The following is a 14,051-nucleotide window of genomic DNA, read 5'->3' on the forward strand; positions in this document are numbered from 1 at the left end:
CAAAGTACATGATAGTTCTAGAACCGTTGCGTCACAGTGTCATGTGACTCGCTGACGCAACAGTATAATTACTCTAATGGATAGTTTTGTGGTTACGAGCTGGGTAGATTCCACCCAGCCCGTAATGGAAGGGTAAATTCGGATTTTTGCTAGACAGCACATGCATTAAGTTTGCGGAAGTAGGCCAAGAAAGGTCTAAATTCCAAAGCTTTAGCATGTTTTGTTAGTAAAAGTCGTCTGGCTAACTGACGTATTGGGGCTGTATCTTCAGTATCAATCTTGTGATATATGTTATTCGTTCGGCCTAAATCATGAGGAGTACTGAAGAAGATGTCTTGATATTCCATAAGCAAGTTATGTAATCTCCGGCATTGATCTGGTGTAAGACTTCCACAGCTCCAGTCACAGCTATTGTAAGTGAGGTAGTAAGCTATCCTTATGTAAGGATTTGATATCAGACTTCTCACATCTTTTTAAAAGTGACTACTTCTGATATTTTTGATATGGAAGTACTACTTTTACAGTCTCACATCCTGCAATGTCCCATCCAGATCTGACTCGAATTTTATGGTTTGTTGTGTTCATGGCTTTAATGATGAAATCTTTATTCTTCTGATCCACGAGAGTGCTACCAACAATAAGTATATCATGACACACTGGAGAGTATGTAGTTCTATTACAGTCCATTCACTATATATAAATATATTTTTGTTTGTTTGTTTGTTTTTTGAATCTCGCGCAAAGCTACACGAGGGCTATATGTGCTAGCCGTCCCTAATTTAACAGTGTAAGACTAGAGGGAAGGCAGCTAGTCATCACGACCCACCGCCAACTCTTAGGCTACTCTTTTACCAACGAATAGTGGTATTGACCGTCACATTATAACGCCTCCACAGCTGAAAGGGCGAGCATGTTTGGTGGGAAGGAGATTCGAACCCGCGACCCTCAGATTGCAAGTCGAGTGCCCTAACCACCTGGCAATGCCGGCCAAATATATTTTTAAAAAGTCTTGATATAAGTAATGCATTTCTTGGTGGTATAATGAATGCTGTTCTTGTTTTCCTGGGATATTCAACCTCTGGTGTAGTAATTGTCATGTGCACAGAGATTTCCTGATCATAAACTGTGAAGCTATATATAGTTAACCTAATTTCATGTCCATGGCTCCATATGGAGTCAGTTTCCAATATGCACTCTACCCCACTTCCAATTACACGCTTATCATGAAGCATAGAAAGACTATCTACATTAAGGGTAACTTCTAACTTTCCTCTTGCTGGAATCTTATGTCCACTAGCTTTCTGCATCACTCCCTCTCCTTTCTTCATACCTGGAGGCAGTTTACAACTTGTCATTACCAAATCGGGTCAAGCTATTGTAGCTGCTGGACCAGTGTCAATCAACATATTATAAGGCTTTCCATAAAGAATGCCGTGGACTTGTGGACTTTTTTGTTTAATCAATGAACTATATATATTTTTCACTTAGAGCATGTGGGTATTCTCAGCTGAGATTCACCCCATAAGTCCAGCTGATAAAAGAATGACAAAAGCACAGATATTACAATAATAAGTGAGGAAAGAATGAAAATGGTATTGATATTACCAGAAGAACTGAGATAAGAATGACAATAGACCTGATATTACATTAAAAACTGAGGAAAGAATGAAAATGACACTGATACTACAATAAGAACTGAGGAAAGAATGAAAATGGCACTGATATTACAATAAGAACTGAGGAAAGAATGGCAGGTCTGGGAGGAGTTCTTTTTCCTACAAGCTTTTGGTTGCAGTTCCTGGCAATATGTCCTTTCAAGTTACACTTGAAACACTTATTATCTTATGGTTTATTCTCTCCATTCTGTGTGACTAGTACTTAAACTAATCATTTTAATTCTTCTAGACAATCGTTAGCAGAAGTTGATATATCAATATAACTTGATCTGACAATCCAATAACTTTTAGATGGTGTCTTTAATTGTTTATTCATGACTTTATTAGATTCAAGTTCCACCAACAACTACAGAGCTTCCTTTAAAGATGTACATTTACTTTGCTTCAGCCTAATTTTCTTATCCTTGTCTGTTATGGCATTTATGAATAAGTCATATTCTAATACATATATCGTTTTATGAGGAACACCTGGGTAGGATAATTGAGCAAACCTTTCCACGTATTCCACAAGTTTGGCTAAGGTCTTTTCTTTGATATCTACCCTGTTCTGGAACTTTCTTGTGGATACTCACTCCTGGTGTGTCACTCCAAACTTGTTGGTTAAGGCAGCTTGATAACTGTTATGGCTCTCAACTGAAAGTTTACTTAATGTTGTCAAACTAGCACTTTTAAATGTGCAGCAAGATGAATAGCTTGCTGTTAACTATTCCATGTACACTCTGGAATTGTTTTGAACTGGGTTTGGTATACCTTCCCATCATAGCCCATTGGTTCAGTGATTGGCCAGTGATGAACTGACCAGCTAAATTCTGGAACTATATTTAGTAGTGACCAGGCTGGAGTAGCCCAAGAAGGTCCTGCAGTAACAGCTGAAACAGCAGTAGTTGTAACAGAGTGGACCAAATACGTTCTTGTATTCTATACTCTGTAGTATATGATGTTTTATATTGGAAATCTTGAACCAATATAGAAAAAGACGTGACTGGTTTAATCTTTGTAATTATTAATACATTTACTTGGGTTTATATTCTGTCACTGATGTTCTTTTCTACCTCATTAATGTCTTACTTAACTTTGTTCATCTCTTTTTGTACTTCATTTCTGACTTTGATGATGTTATATTGGACTTTGCTTTTGAATTTGTCAATGCTCTTTTGTACTTTTTAAAACTTGTCATTATACCCTTTCCATACTTCTCCAGTCTAAGTGTTGTAATACACAATAGTTTCATTGACCTTGTCTTACATCAGATTTATCTTTATTTTTTACTTTTCATTAAATATTATGTCTCTTTTTTCACTCCTTTCTTAAATACCCTTCTCTTGTCTCTTGATAGGCATTTAATTTTCTGTAATTTTCCCTTTGCGTTCTTTCATTTTTCTGTCTCGTTTTTAATTAATGAGCTATGAGCTGTCTTCAGGTGCTAGCTCTACAAAAGCTACAAATGAGCTGATAAAATACAAGTTAGGAATTTAAAAAGAATTAGCGAAAAAGAACAACACTTGGTTACAATAGATTGTAGATGAATGAGTACTGTAATTCTGCAAAATATTTTAAGTACTGTAACGTATGTTGTGCTCTATACATTTCTTCAAATTTTTAACTTTATTGTTCTCTATCTTGTAATTCAATTCATTATTATCAAATATTGTAATGTAATAAATTTGAAAATCTCTGTAAATCATATTTTACTTCTCACCACACAAGTGTTATTTTCCCCCCTTTTGGGACACTTACAGTCTGCATATTCATGGATCTTTTACTGAACTTTGTACTGAAACAATGCTAAGAAAATATTAGAAAACTGTGCACTAACTGAACATTCACACCTATGTGATTTGAAATATTCCGTCATAACTTAATAAAACATTGAGTACACTACATTTACAACTGTTATGATGTCTGAGCTTACTACCAATATTTTCATCCACTCATTAATACTTAATTAAATCCAACTGAGATAATATGTACTAGTGTTACCGAAAAACAACAGGTAAAATTTTGTTTCCTCTCAAATGCATTGAGAGTCTCTCAATACCAAATATTTCTGCGTTAAAATTGAAATATTCTCTTACTAGTAGTAATAAACATAACTATAACAGATCAGTAATCACAGTTAACCTCATATAACAAAGTTTCGACATCCAGATTAGATCTTTTGTTTCTATTCGTATAATGTTTAATAGTTTGTACAATAGTGGTAATTGAACCATTATTGTTATACAACATCCATTAATGAGTTGATTTAATGTTAATACACTCGTATAAGACCACACACACATACATATTTATTTATATACCTATATTGCCACGTACATGTATCCTCACTACACATTGTCACATACACTAATAACCTAAAACAGACTGCCTTAGGCTGCTGTATAAATTACTTTTATAACCTTCTCGGGTTACCCATACAGGCTAAATTTCAATAGTAGCAGTATAGTAATGTGCTGCCATTTATGTCATCAAACTCAACACATTTTTCTGTTCAGGCATCATGCATTACTGTACCGCTCAGTAGCTCAGAAAGCAAGGGTCACAGCATTCTTTTATCCGACTTTTTTGAATTCCAAATTGTCATCTCTAATTGGGCACATTGTTGTTGCATTAGGAACTATATCAACTGGCACCAGCTATCATATCATAGCTTTATGGTAATCAAGTAGAAATCACACAGTGTAGTGCACACATTGTATGGTGAATATCATTTGACAGTGTATAAAGCAAGCATCATTACTTCTTTTCAGTCATTGATCATTCAAACACATGATTATCCTAACTGCTTTCATTAGGTTTAATCCCAGCCATATCAATCAGGAGGTTGTCGACAGCGATTCAACTGACTGTTAGAGCTTTCTCTTGCCGCTAGCTCTGGCAATTCCTCTTGTAGTTCATCCTGAAAGGCCAGAAAAGTACTCTCAGCTTAGCTCCTTTCATCTCATCTTCTGTGTTTGAGTAAGATAAGACAGTACTCTAGTCCTCCTGTGACTCATTGCACTGTTCCTCATTCCTGGTCAAACCAGTTCATAAAAGGTTTATCAGTAACGTATACTGGGGAGCACTAATTGCAACTAAGGCTGAGAACCACATCTGACTACTTGATAACAGTGATACATCACACCTTCATACACTTTAATGAGAGCTGTCAATGATAAAATGATCTTGGAGAAGTTGCCCACAAGCCATTGGTAGAAGTATGACATGAGAAGTTGAGAATAGTGCAAACTTCCCATTTAGTCGGAGGCTGATGCTAATCTTACACAGCTGCTAATTTAGCAGGATCCACAGAGCTTCATTCTATACTCACAATATGACTGAGAAATTCCTCTTCAGTGCGCATGAATACTCATTTTTTCACCAATGAAGTTGGGTAATGTTTTCGTAAAAGTACTAATGTCCAATGTGAATCCACTGAAGTTAAATGGTTTGTAATTTTCGAAATTTATAAATGTTCCTGACCAAATATCTGAAGTGTCCCGATTAATAAGCGTTATAACAATCACAGTTATAGCTTACGAAGTTTATAGCACACCAACTATATCAAACCAATAATAGATACTGTTTTTAGACACGTCGCATTAGTTATATTTATAGGTGTGTGGAGAGTTTCTCGAAATTTTAGTTACACAACAATACTAATGCCATACTAGCGTTTATGTACACACGTATATTGTTGTTTCTTATGCTCGAGAATCTTCTACAACTTTAGAGAACAGGCGGGAGTTTCGCAATACATATTTAACAGTATAAATTATGTACATTTTTAAGTATAAATTCTACTTAAACAAATAAAACATATATATATATTAATAAATCTGTCACAAGAGAGAGAAAATACTTCTATTGGATTGGTTGCCAGGGATCTGTAAATCATGTGAAATATTCTATGAGTGAAACGGTCCATAAAATGAATAGCATGGGCAACTACAGAAGTATTCTGTTAGACCATCACTTAAGAGAGTTGATGTTGTTGTGCTTGATGCTCTGTCAGTGGAAATAAATACATTATGATTGTGTTATATTATTTTACCAAATGGCTAGAAGCAAAGGCTGTTTCTAACGAGAAAGCGGGGACTCTACCAGGTAAACTAATTAATGGACCTGTTTCAGTATTTGGGGTGTTTATAGAACTTTACTATGCTCAGAGATGAAACTTTGAGTCAACCTTGTTTGTGGAAATGTGCTGGATTCTTGGAATAAAAAAGACCTGTACAACAGCACTTCATCCATCATCTGATAACATGGTGAAGAGACACAATGATACATTTCAAACCAATTAATCAGAAAACGTGAAATTCTCCACTGCTAGTTATGAGTTATTGAATAGTATTACATAAAGCTACATGCAACATAACATCATCACTGATGTTTGGGAGAGAACTTGAAGTGCCATTCGACTTCTGTATTGATTCACTCATTAGAATGTTACTCAGAATATGCACAGAGAATAAGGAAGACCATTGATGTTAAACACGGCTTTACCAGGAAAGACTTAAATTGGCTAGTGATAAATTGAATTGTTGCTATGATATTAATGCTGATAAGTCTAGATTTGATTGAGTTGTTATGATATGACTGTATAATCATTGCCACAATAAAAGACGAACTCAGAAGTTAAGCAGGTGGTAAGACGGACCAGTTCTACTGAAAATAAGCAATGATGTGGCTTACATAATCCATAAGGACAGATGGTCCAAGCCAAAGGCATTTTAACATGGTGGCCTTTGGAAGTATGTTGGTAAGAAAACAGAAAGCATGGTAACTTCAGAGAAGAAGACATCAGTGGGAAAGCAACCAGCTGAAAGTCACAGTATCCTTGTTGAGACCACTTTCAGAGAAACACGAAGGATAGAGCAACCGATAGACTCACTCAGTCACCTATCCAGAGAGAACTCCCTCAGTGACAGGAAAGTAAGTGTGACAAAAAGAGACATGAAGTCATTTGATCTGTATACCATAACCCTAAAGGGACTTGACAATCCAGGAAGGGGACATCATTTTAAGCAATGTATTGATGTTTTTTTTTTGTTTAAATGTTTCTTTGCTAGAGGAGGTGTGCTAATCATGATGACTATGATGATGCAACACCTAGAATATTCATGAAAGTTAAGGATGAAGGAGCTTTGTAAAATATCTAGAAACAATGGTACATTATAAATACAATTAATGAGTAATAAGAAAAAAATTAGTATTCACTGGGTGTTTCAGCACAGTGTTAGACAGTGAGAGTTATTGCACCTATTCTGCTATTCAGTTATTTGGTGATTTATCCATTTGTTATTGATCAAACTAAGTAACTTAGGTTAGGTACCAGTAGGAAGAACTTACTGCAGAAATGTGGCTGAGAACTTAGGTCTACAGTTTGTGTCAGAGTGAACGTAACCTGTAGCAAACATTATAGAAGAAACAAATTAATTTGTTTTCCTTATGTGTTATGAACTTCAGAAGCAGAAAGAGACTTCCAGACTTTTCCAGTGGGACAACAGTAAGTTTACGAACTTACAACACTAAAATATGGAGTTAGATTCCAAGCACTGGGCATAGCAAATAGCCTAAGGTGGTTTTGCTTTAAAACAAACTAAAGCATTTGAGGCATTTTATCGAAATTTAAGAGAAAATTTAAGTTGCTATGTATGCCATACATAGCTGTCAGTTGCAACAAGGATATGCAAATTAACGACCGTATAATAGAAGCTTTGTAAGGACCTTTGTCCAAATAAGGAAGTGTTTATATTAATGTAACATATACAAGTTGATTGAGGCAAAACAACGAATTACGACGACATCAGGCAGTTCTTCTTATCCATACAAACAGAAGCAATCATAACAGAGAGAAAGGCTGCAGAAAAAGTTTATAATAACTTCGCTAACTACAGAAATTAATTGATAAACAAGAATGAGATATACATGTAAATAGGCAGCCGTTTAATAACTTCTAACCATATCCAATTAGTGTCCAGTTTTGGTTTGGGTTCAAGTAGTCAGCAAAATTAAGCCAATTCAATGTAGGACCTACTTGTGGACTGAACCTGCGATGCTACTTGATATATTGTAATAACACATGAAATTATGTACAAAACGTCATATTTTTGGGCCCAGAACCAGTTCTCCCCGGCGTTTCTTGAGATCAGAAAAACCTACACCAGCTCCCTCCAAAGCATGCAGATGAAAGACTACTGTATACCAGTAACACGGAGATAGCAGTTTTGCAACCATTTCACAGTCTTCAACAGAAAAAAATCTCTGTAAATGTCAAATGCCATCCTCTCTAGTCAAACAATGTATAGTATATGATGTTTCAAGTAAGATTGCTAAATTAAACTGAAGTATGTCTGAATATATCTCATATAACAGCTTAGTTGATAATTTGTTCCATATTGTATCAGAACTAATAAATCTCATAGTGGGTTTACTCAATCAACAATTGCATGAACAAAATGGAGAATTTGATACTTGATGCAGAATTATTCTAAAACAATTTCGGTGTCAATGAATATTTAAATGTTTTGGATATGGATATAGTATAAAGTATTGTATGCTGTTTGTATGATCAGTGTCTCAGTCATTTCTTTGTTCACACGTAAATTCCTCGAGTTGGTGGCTTGTGTGATCACTCAGCTACACACACGACTATCTTCCTGGAATTTTAAATAAATTCATTTTTGAATTGTGAAATATCAAACCCAAACGATTGGCCTTCACCAACCCACTTGTTTACAAAACAAATAGGAAAGATAGAGAACATTAAAATAATCTACCAAAAAGGAAAAAAAAAAGAAAATGAGAAGAACAAAACAGAAAGTCAAGAAGATAGAAACAGAAACTTAAAAGAATATCAAAAAGAAATTTATTGAAAATTAGAAGAAGATCAAGAGATAAGACATGGGAATTTAACTGAAATTTAAAAATAGAGAGACATTATATTTAAAAAAAAAGTAATAACAATAATAAATCTGATTGAAGACAATATCAATGAAGGTATTGGAGATGTATAGAGGGATTACAAAAATCATGTTGAAGAAATACAAAAAGACATCGACGAATTATAGAAAGGCTGTACTGACAAAATTGAAGAAGTACAGAATGACTATACCACCAAGATCAATGAGGTAGTAAATGATATCAATGACAGAATGAGGTATTTGGAAAAATTAATTGGTAAATGCAAAGATAAAACCAGCCATATCTCTTTACACACCTTCGCATGAATTCCAACTTAAAACGCCAGTTACTATTAAATATGGAATAAAATAACTTATTTTTAGACTACACCTGTTACCACCACCACTGTTATGCTATCTGTGGTTGCAGGACTTTCCTTGACTATTCTATCTATGCTTCCACCAAATCCAGTTCCAGTATTAATCTAGCTACTTCAACAACACCGTCCAGTCGAGAAACCAATGGACTGCGATGGAAATTAGCATGGGAGGCATAAAAGATCCATTTCGAAATAATCTCCAAAGTGAACAGGTGGAACAGTGAACAACAAGTTAGTCACCTTGTTATCCATTTAATTAAAAGGGCAAGCTTTAGCGACATTTAGTAACCTTCCAGCTGAGAGCCGTTACAACTATCAAGGATTGGTAGCTACCTTATCCAACATGTTAGAAGTAACACACTAGAACGCAGTATCTAGAGCAAGGTTCTAGAAAAGTGTTTGGATGGAAAAAGAGACATGAGCCGAATTTGCGTAATATTTGGAAAGGTTTATCCAAATGCTCCACGAAATGTCTAGATTATTACATTACCATGAACTTTCTAGGTATTTTAGGACTACTATTATGAACTTTCTATATGTAGTGTCATAATAATTATTTGCAGCTCTGTCTAGAAAACAGCAAAAATATAACATTGCGAATATAGCTTTCGACAATATTATTAATAGCGGAAATACCATATCCAACTCACCATTTCATGTATCCTAATCATTATAGGTATACGTTTTGTGGTTTATTGATTTATGGCATGAAGTATTACAAATCAGTTTACTATTGAAGAATGTTATCTTTAAAATAATTTTAGTCCTTATCTAAGTAGTAATTTTATTTTCACCAGAAATCCTTTATAATGATTAAGTAGCATCAAAATAATAATGACAAAAACCCGTTGTTTTCTCTTGTTGGAAACATTGATTATAAGTTAAGATTATTATAAGTTAAGATTGTTATTCACAATGTTTATTTCTCTCTAGTTTAAAATAGTATTCTCAAAATAACTCATTATAAAATGAAATCTCTCATTTATTTATTTTTTATTCAGTAAAATTACAAGTGAATCATTTCATTTCTAAATAATATCGTTTATTGTTATATTTCAATAATCACAGAAAACGGTGAACTAGTGTAAAAAGCTGTTATACCACTGTAAAACTTAAGTATCCACTGGAACACAGAAGAAGGACGAAGATAATATGAAAGTTTTGAGCTTAATTGGATATTTGGTTATTGATTTACTTAAAATTTTATAATTGAAAACTTTTACTTTTGTTTTAGTGCAAAGTTACACAGTAGGCTACCTGTGCTCTGTTTACAACGGGGAGTGGAACCCATGAGTAGAGTTATAAGTACAGTGGGGGACAATTTCAAATGTAACTGGTAAGGCAAAATAGTTGTGAAAAAATCGTTTTCTTTATAAAGATGTCGATCGTTTTATATTTTGTATTTTTTGTAAACTAATATGCCGGTACTTGATGTAATTGATGCTAGAGTGACAACTGTGTAAGATAATTCTCAACCTATACAATATCACCATAATGGAATAGCATTCTACCTTTATATACTTTTAGTTGAGCTAGAGAAACTTATAATTAAAAATATATTTTGTAATCGGTACCTGATTAATTATCTTTCAGTGTGTTTTACAAAGTTTATTAAAACATTATTTGGCGATGTGATTAATTTCATGATAAAACTTATACTCATACTACAATCTGTTTACAGGCAAGGACTTTTCTATGATAAACATGTGACTAAGAAAATTTTCGCAGTAATGTTATATTGAAGTGCCAATTTAAAATTAAGGATAATACAGATATACAAAGGTTTGAATACAATCTAACCCTGGTGGACATATTTCAAGCATAGTATCTAAAAACGCACGAAATGATGACATATACACAGATCTAATATATAAATATGCCTGTATTGAATGTTCAAAATTCGACATAAGTAAAACTGCTTGGGAAATAACAACTCACATAAAAGAGTATTTTTGCTATAATGCTTGTATCTTGCAAAACGAACTAGAGGACAACAAAATAAAATTTAAATAGGCTGTGTATATATAAATTTGCAAACCCTTCCTCACAAATACCTTGATAGCAACTGCTATATTTAAAAAAATATTTAATACAATGATTGGTCATTCGTGAACTTTATTCCTTAATGTGCTTGAAGGTTTCTTGTGTCTATTGTCTTTCTATGACCCTGAAGAACTCAGATAAACACTGGTGAAACGTTGTATTAGTGTATATTACTTCTTTATCCCTATAAAAATCGTTTTTATCTATACAGTCTTTTCATTCGTTTTTATTTTAAGAGCAACTTCATAAACAGGTCTGACGAACGCCCTCTATGAAAACAAATGTTATTAAACCCACTCTGAGGAATAACGCAAGTTGACGTAGTAATTTACTTTTAAACTTTGTTAAGCTACTGAAGTCTTGGATAAGTAATACTACAGTTATGGCAAAACAGGTTAAAGAAGCCGAAGTAGCAGCTTCCAATAAGAAGGGACGAATACTTGTGTTATTTTGGATATGTGTTGCTGTAGGTTTCATATTTTTGGTGTCATATACTTACATTAATTATATGGAGGTTCAGCTTCCACATCTCCACTTGTTAAGCGACCGTGTACTCTTCACTTTACGATGTCAGTTATTTGAACTGTTGACGGTTGTAGTGTGTGTCTCGGTTGTGGCCTTACAACGGTTTTCTACTTCAGCTATCAATCCACTTGCAGGCCACGAGCGCGTAGTGCAAGTCACCAAAAACTGTTTGCAGAACACAATGGAACAGTTTCTACTTAGCAGTTTTAGCCAACTAGTATTGTGTACGTACATCAACGAAGAACAGATGAAAGTTATTCCCCTACTCGTGTTTTTCTTCGTGGTGGGTCGGATTACTTTTTTCTTTGGATATCTTTTATCTCCAATGTACAGATCTTTTGGGTTTGCTTGCACCTTTATCCCCACAGTCATTACCATTATATACTGTGTATATTGTGTGGTGACAAGTGGAATTGGCATATACCTAGGATCAAACAGTTACAACTTACGCATGAAATAGATGTCTACACCAAATCTGTACGACATCAATTTTATAGTTCAGTTAGTTATGTTTTGTTGTGTATTAAATGTCTTTAACAGTGTAAGGACTTAAGTAAATAATGAAACTGATTTTGTTATTGTTTATGTATTTGTGTGATAATAAACGGCATTAGAATAGTATTAAAGGTTCTTTATTTATTTACTATAACTAAAAAAATATTACCAAAACATTTTTACACAAAGTTTTTTTTATAATATTGAAATAATTCTGTATGTTAACATAAAAGAGTAGAGCTGAAAAATGTTTAGATAACTGAACACTGATTTCAACAACAACAAAGAACAGCCTCTTAATAATAGAAGTGTCAAACAAAAACGCCACAGCTAAATCAACAAATGTTTCTTTAATCAAAATGTTATAATTTATAGTCCCCGAGTGGAACAACGGTAAGTCTACAGACTTGCAATGCTAAAATCCGAGGTTCAATTCCACACGGTGGACATAGCAGGTAACACAATGTGGCTTTGCTCTAAAAAAAACAACATAATTTATAAATTCTATTTTCACAGTCTATAACAGAAACCAATTAAAAGTATGGCATAAAATACCCGAGTAGCAATCTTTAATTTACATTATTAATGCTAATTAGAAGCTGCTGCAGATAACACCTGTTCTGCCTGTGGAGATTATTGCACAAATATTTAAACAGCAGTATTCTGTAATAGTGGTTCAGGTTATATATCAAGGTTATGACTTCACCTAGGTCGAATGGTAATAAGGAGTCATATGAGTATCAGTAGTTGCTGAGTAAGTAGGATCTAATCAAAACCAGCATGGCTGTAAGAAAATGTGTGGCCAAAGAAAAAAAATTGTGACAGAAAGATGTGAAATCAAAGTTTGTGGCCAAAATATTGATGATTAAGTTTTATGTGAAATATTGTGAGTAAGCATTCAAATTTTTAGAGTATGCATATCTACTACAAGAAATCAGATGGGCTGCTGTTCTATATTTAGCTAAGCACTGGCAAAAAACAGTGGCCCATGTGATTTCTTGTAGTGGATATGCATGTTTTACAAATTTTGAATGCTTAGTCACAATAGCTTGTATAAAATTTTAATCATCAGCATTTTGTCTGCACCTTTTTTTTACAACTATGCTGATTTTGATTAAATATCACTCATTTTTGTTGCACATTAGGTAAAATTAACAACAAAGGACATAAATTTGATACTCAGATATAGTTTGATTTAATTAGCATCTATTAAGTTTGGAGATATTATAATTGCATGTGGGTTTCTTCTGACTTTGAGTTCATATTTTTCAGCTGCTTTATTTTTGTTTACACATTTTTCAGCCAAGTTGTTTTTCAATATATATCATGTTCTTTGTATAGATTTATATACTTGATAAAGTAATATAAAATATGCCAGAAACGAAGGCAATCATATGAATTTAATGTACCTCATCTTTTCTTAGAATTTTGGTAAGATTAATAACATACACTTTCCAACACAACTTAAAAAATAACATCTGAGTATCTGACCATTTTTAAAGTAATTTAAGAGTAACAGATTTGTCAGTTGATTTAAAGTATTCTCTTTCCTATAAATGTACTTATAAAACTTTATAAACCTAAGTTTTGGTTATACTTAACTTGCCAGAGATAACACCAAAGATCTTAGTTAATTAAAGCTATCAGAAGCAGTGGAGGCTAGTACTATAAAAAAGTTAAAAGGGGAATTGAGGATTTACTGAGTTTATAAAGAGTTGGTTTAATTTTACTTTTTCACAGAGGTGGATGTGTGGAGACAGCCTTCAAGAACTAAATGGTCCCTTGTTTTCTGTATGTTGTTAAATTTTATCTTCATATATTAGAGAAGTATCACTGGAGATTGGACAATATTGATGAAATTAGAATTGGATTTATTGTATAGGCAGGGAATATTGGTTACTTATAAGGCTTTGTATGTAACATTGGTCCTTGTAGAACACCAGAAATAGGTATAAATTTATCACATAGACAAGTATTTACTTTGATAATAATTTCAATATAATAATAATAATATTTTAATCCATATAGTTAAAATGTAAGGCTGTAAA

The 14,051-nt window shown here is 33.6% G+C and overlaps 1 protein-coding gene across 1 annotated transcript in view; it reads left to right on the forward strand.

Annotated features, from left to right (window-relative positions):
• Positions 1-12,130, forward strand: part of LOC111089428 (transmembrane protein 79-like) — a 17,098-nt gene extending 4,968 nt beyond the window's left edge. The window contains exon 2 of the mRNA XM_022401903.1: positions 11,454-12,130. Within this exon, the coding sequence (XP_022257611.1) occupies positions 11,454-11,968 (515 nt within the window). The 3' untranslated portion in view covers positions 11,969-12,130. The remainder of the gene's footprint in view (positions 1-11,453) is intronic.
• The last annotated feature ends 1,921 nt before the right edge of the window (positions 12,131-14,051 follow it).

This window comes from Limulus polyphemus, unplaced genomic scaffold (assembly GCF_000517525.1).
Source record: "Limulus polyphemus unplaced genomic scaffold, Limulus_polyphemus-2.1.2 Scaffold121, whole genome shotgun sequence".
Lineage (NCBI taxonomy): Eukaryota > Metazoa > Arthropoda > Merostomata > Xiphosura > Limulidae > Limulus > Limulus polyphemus.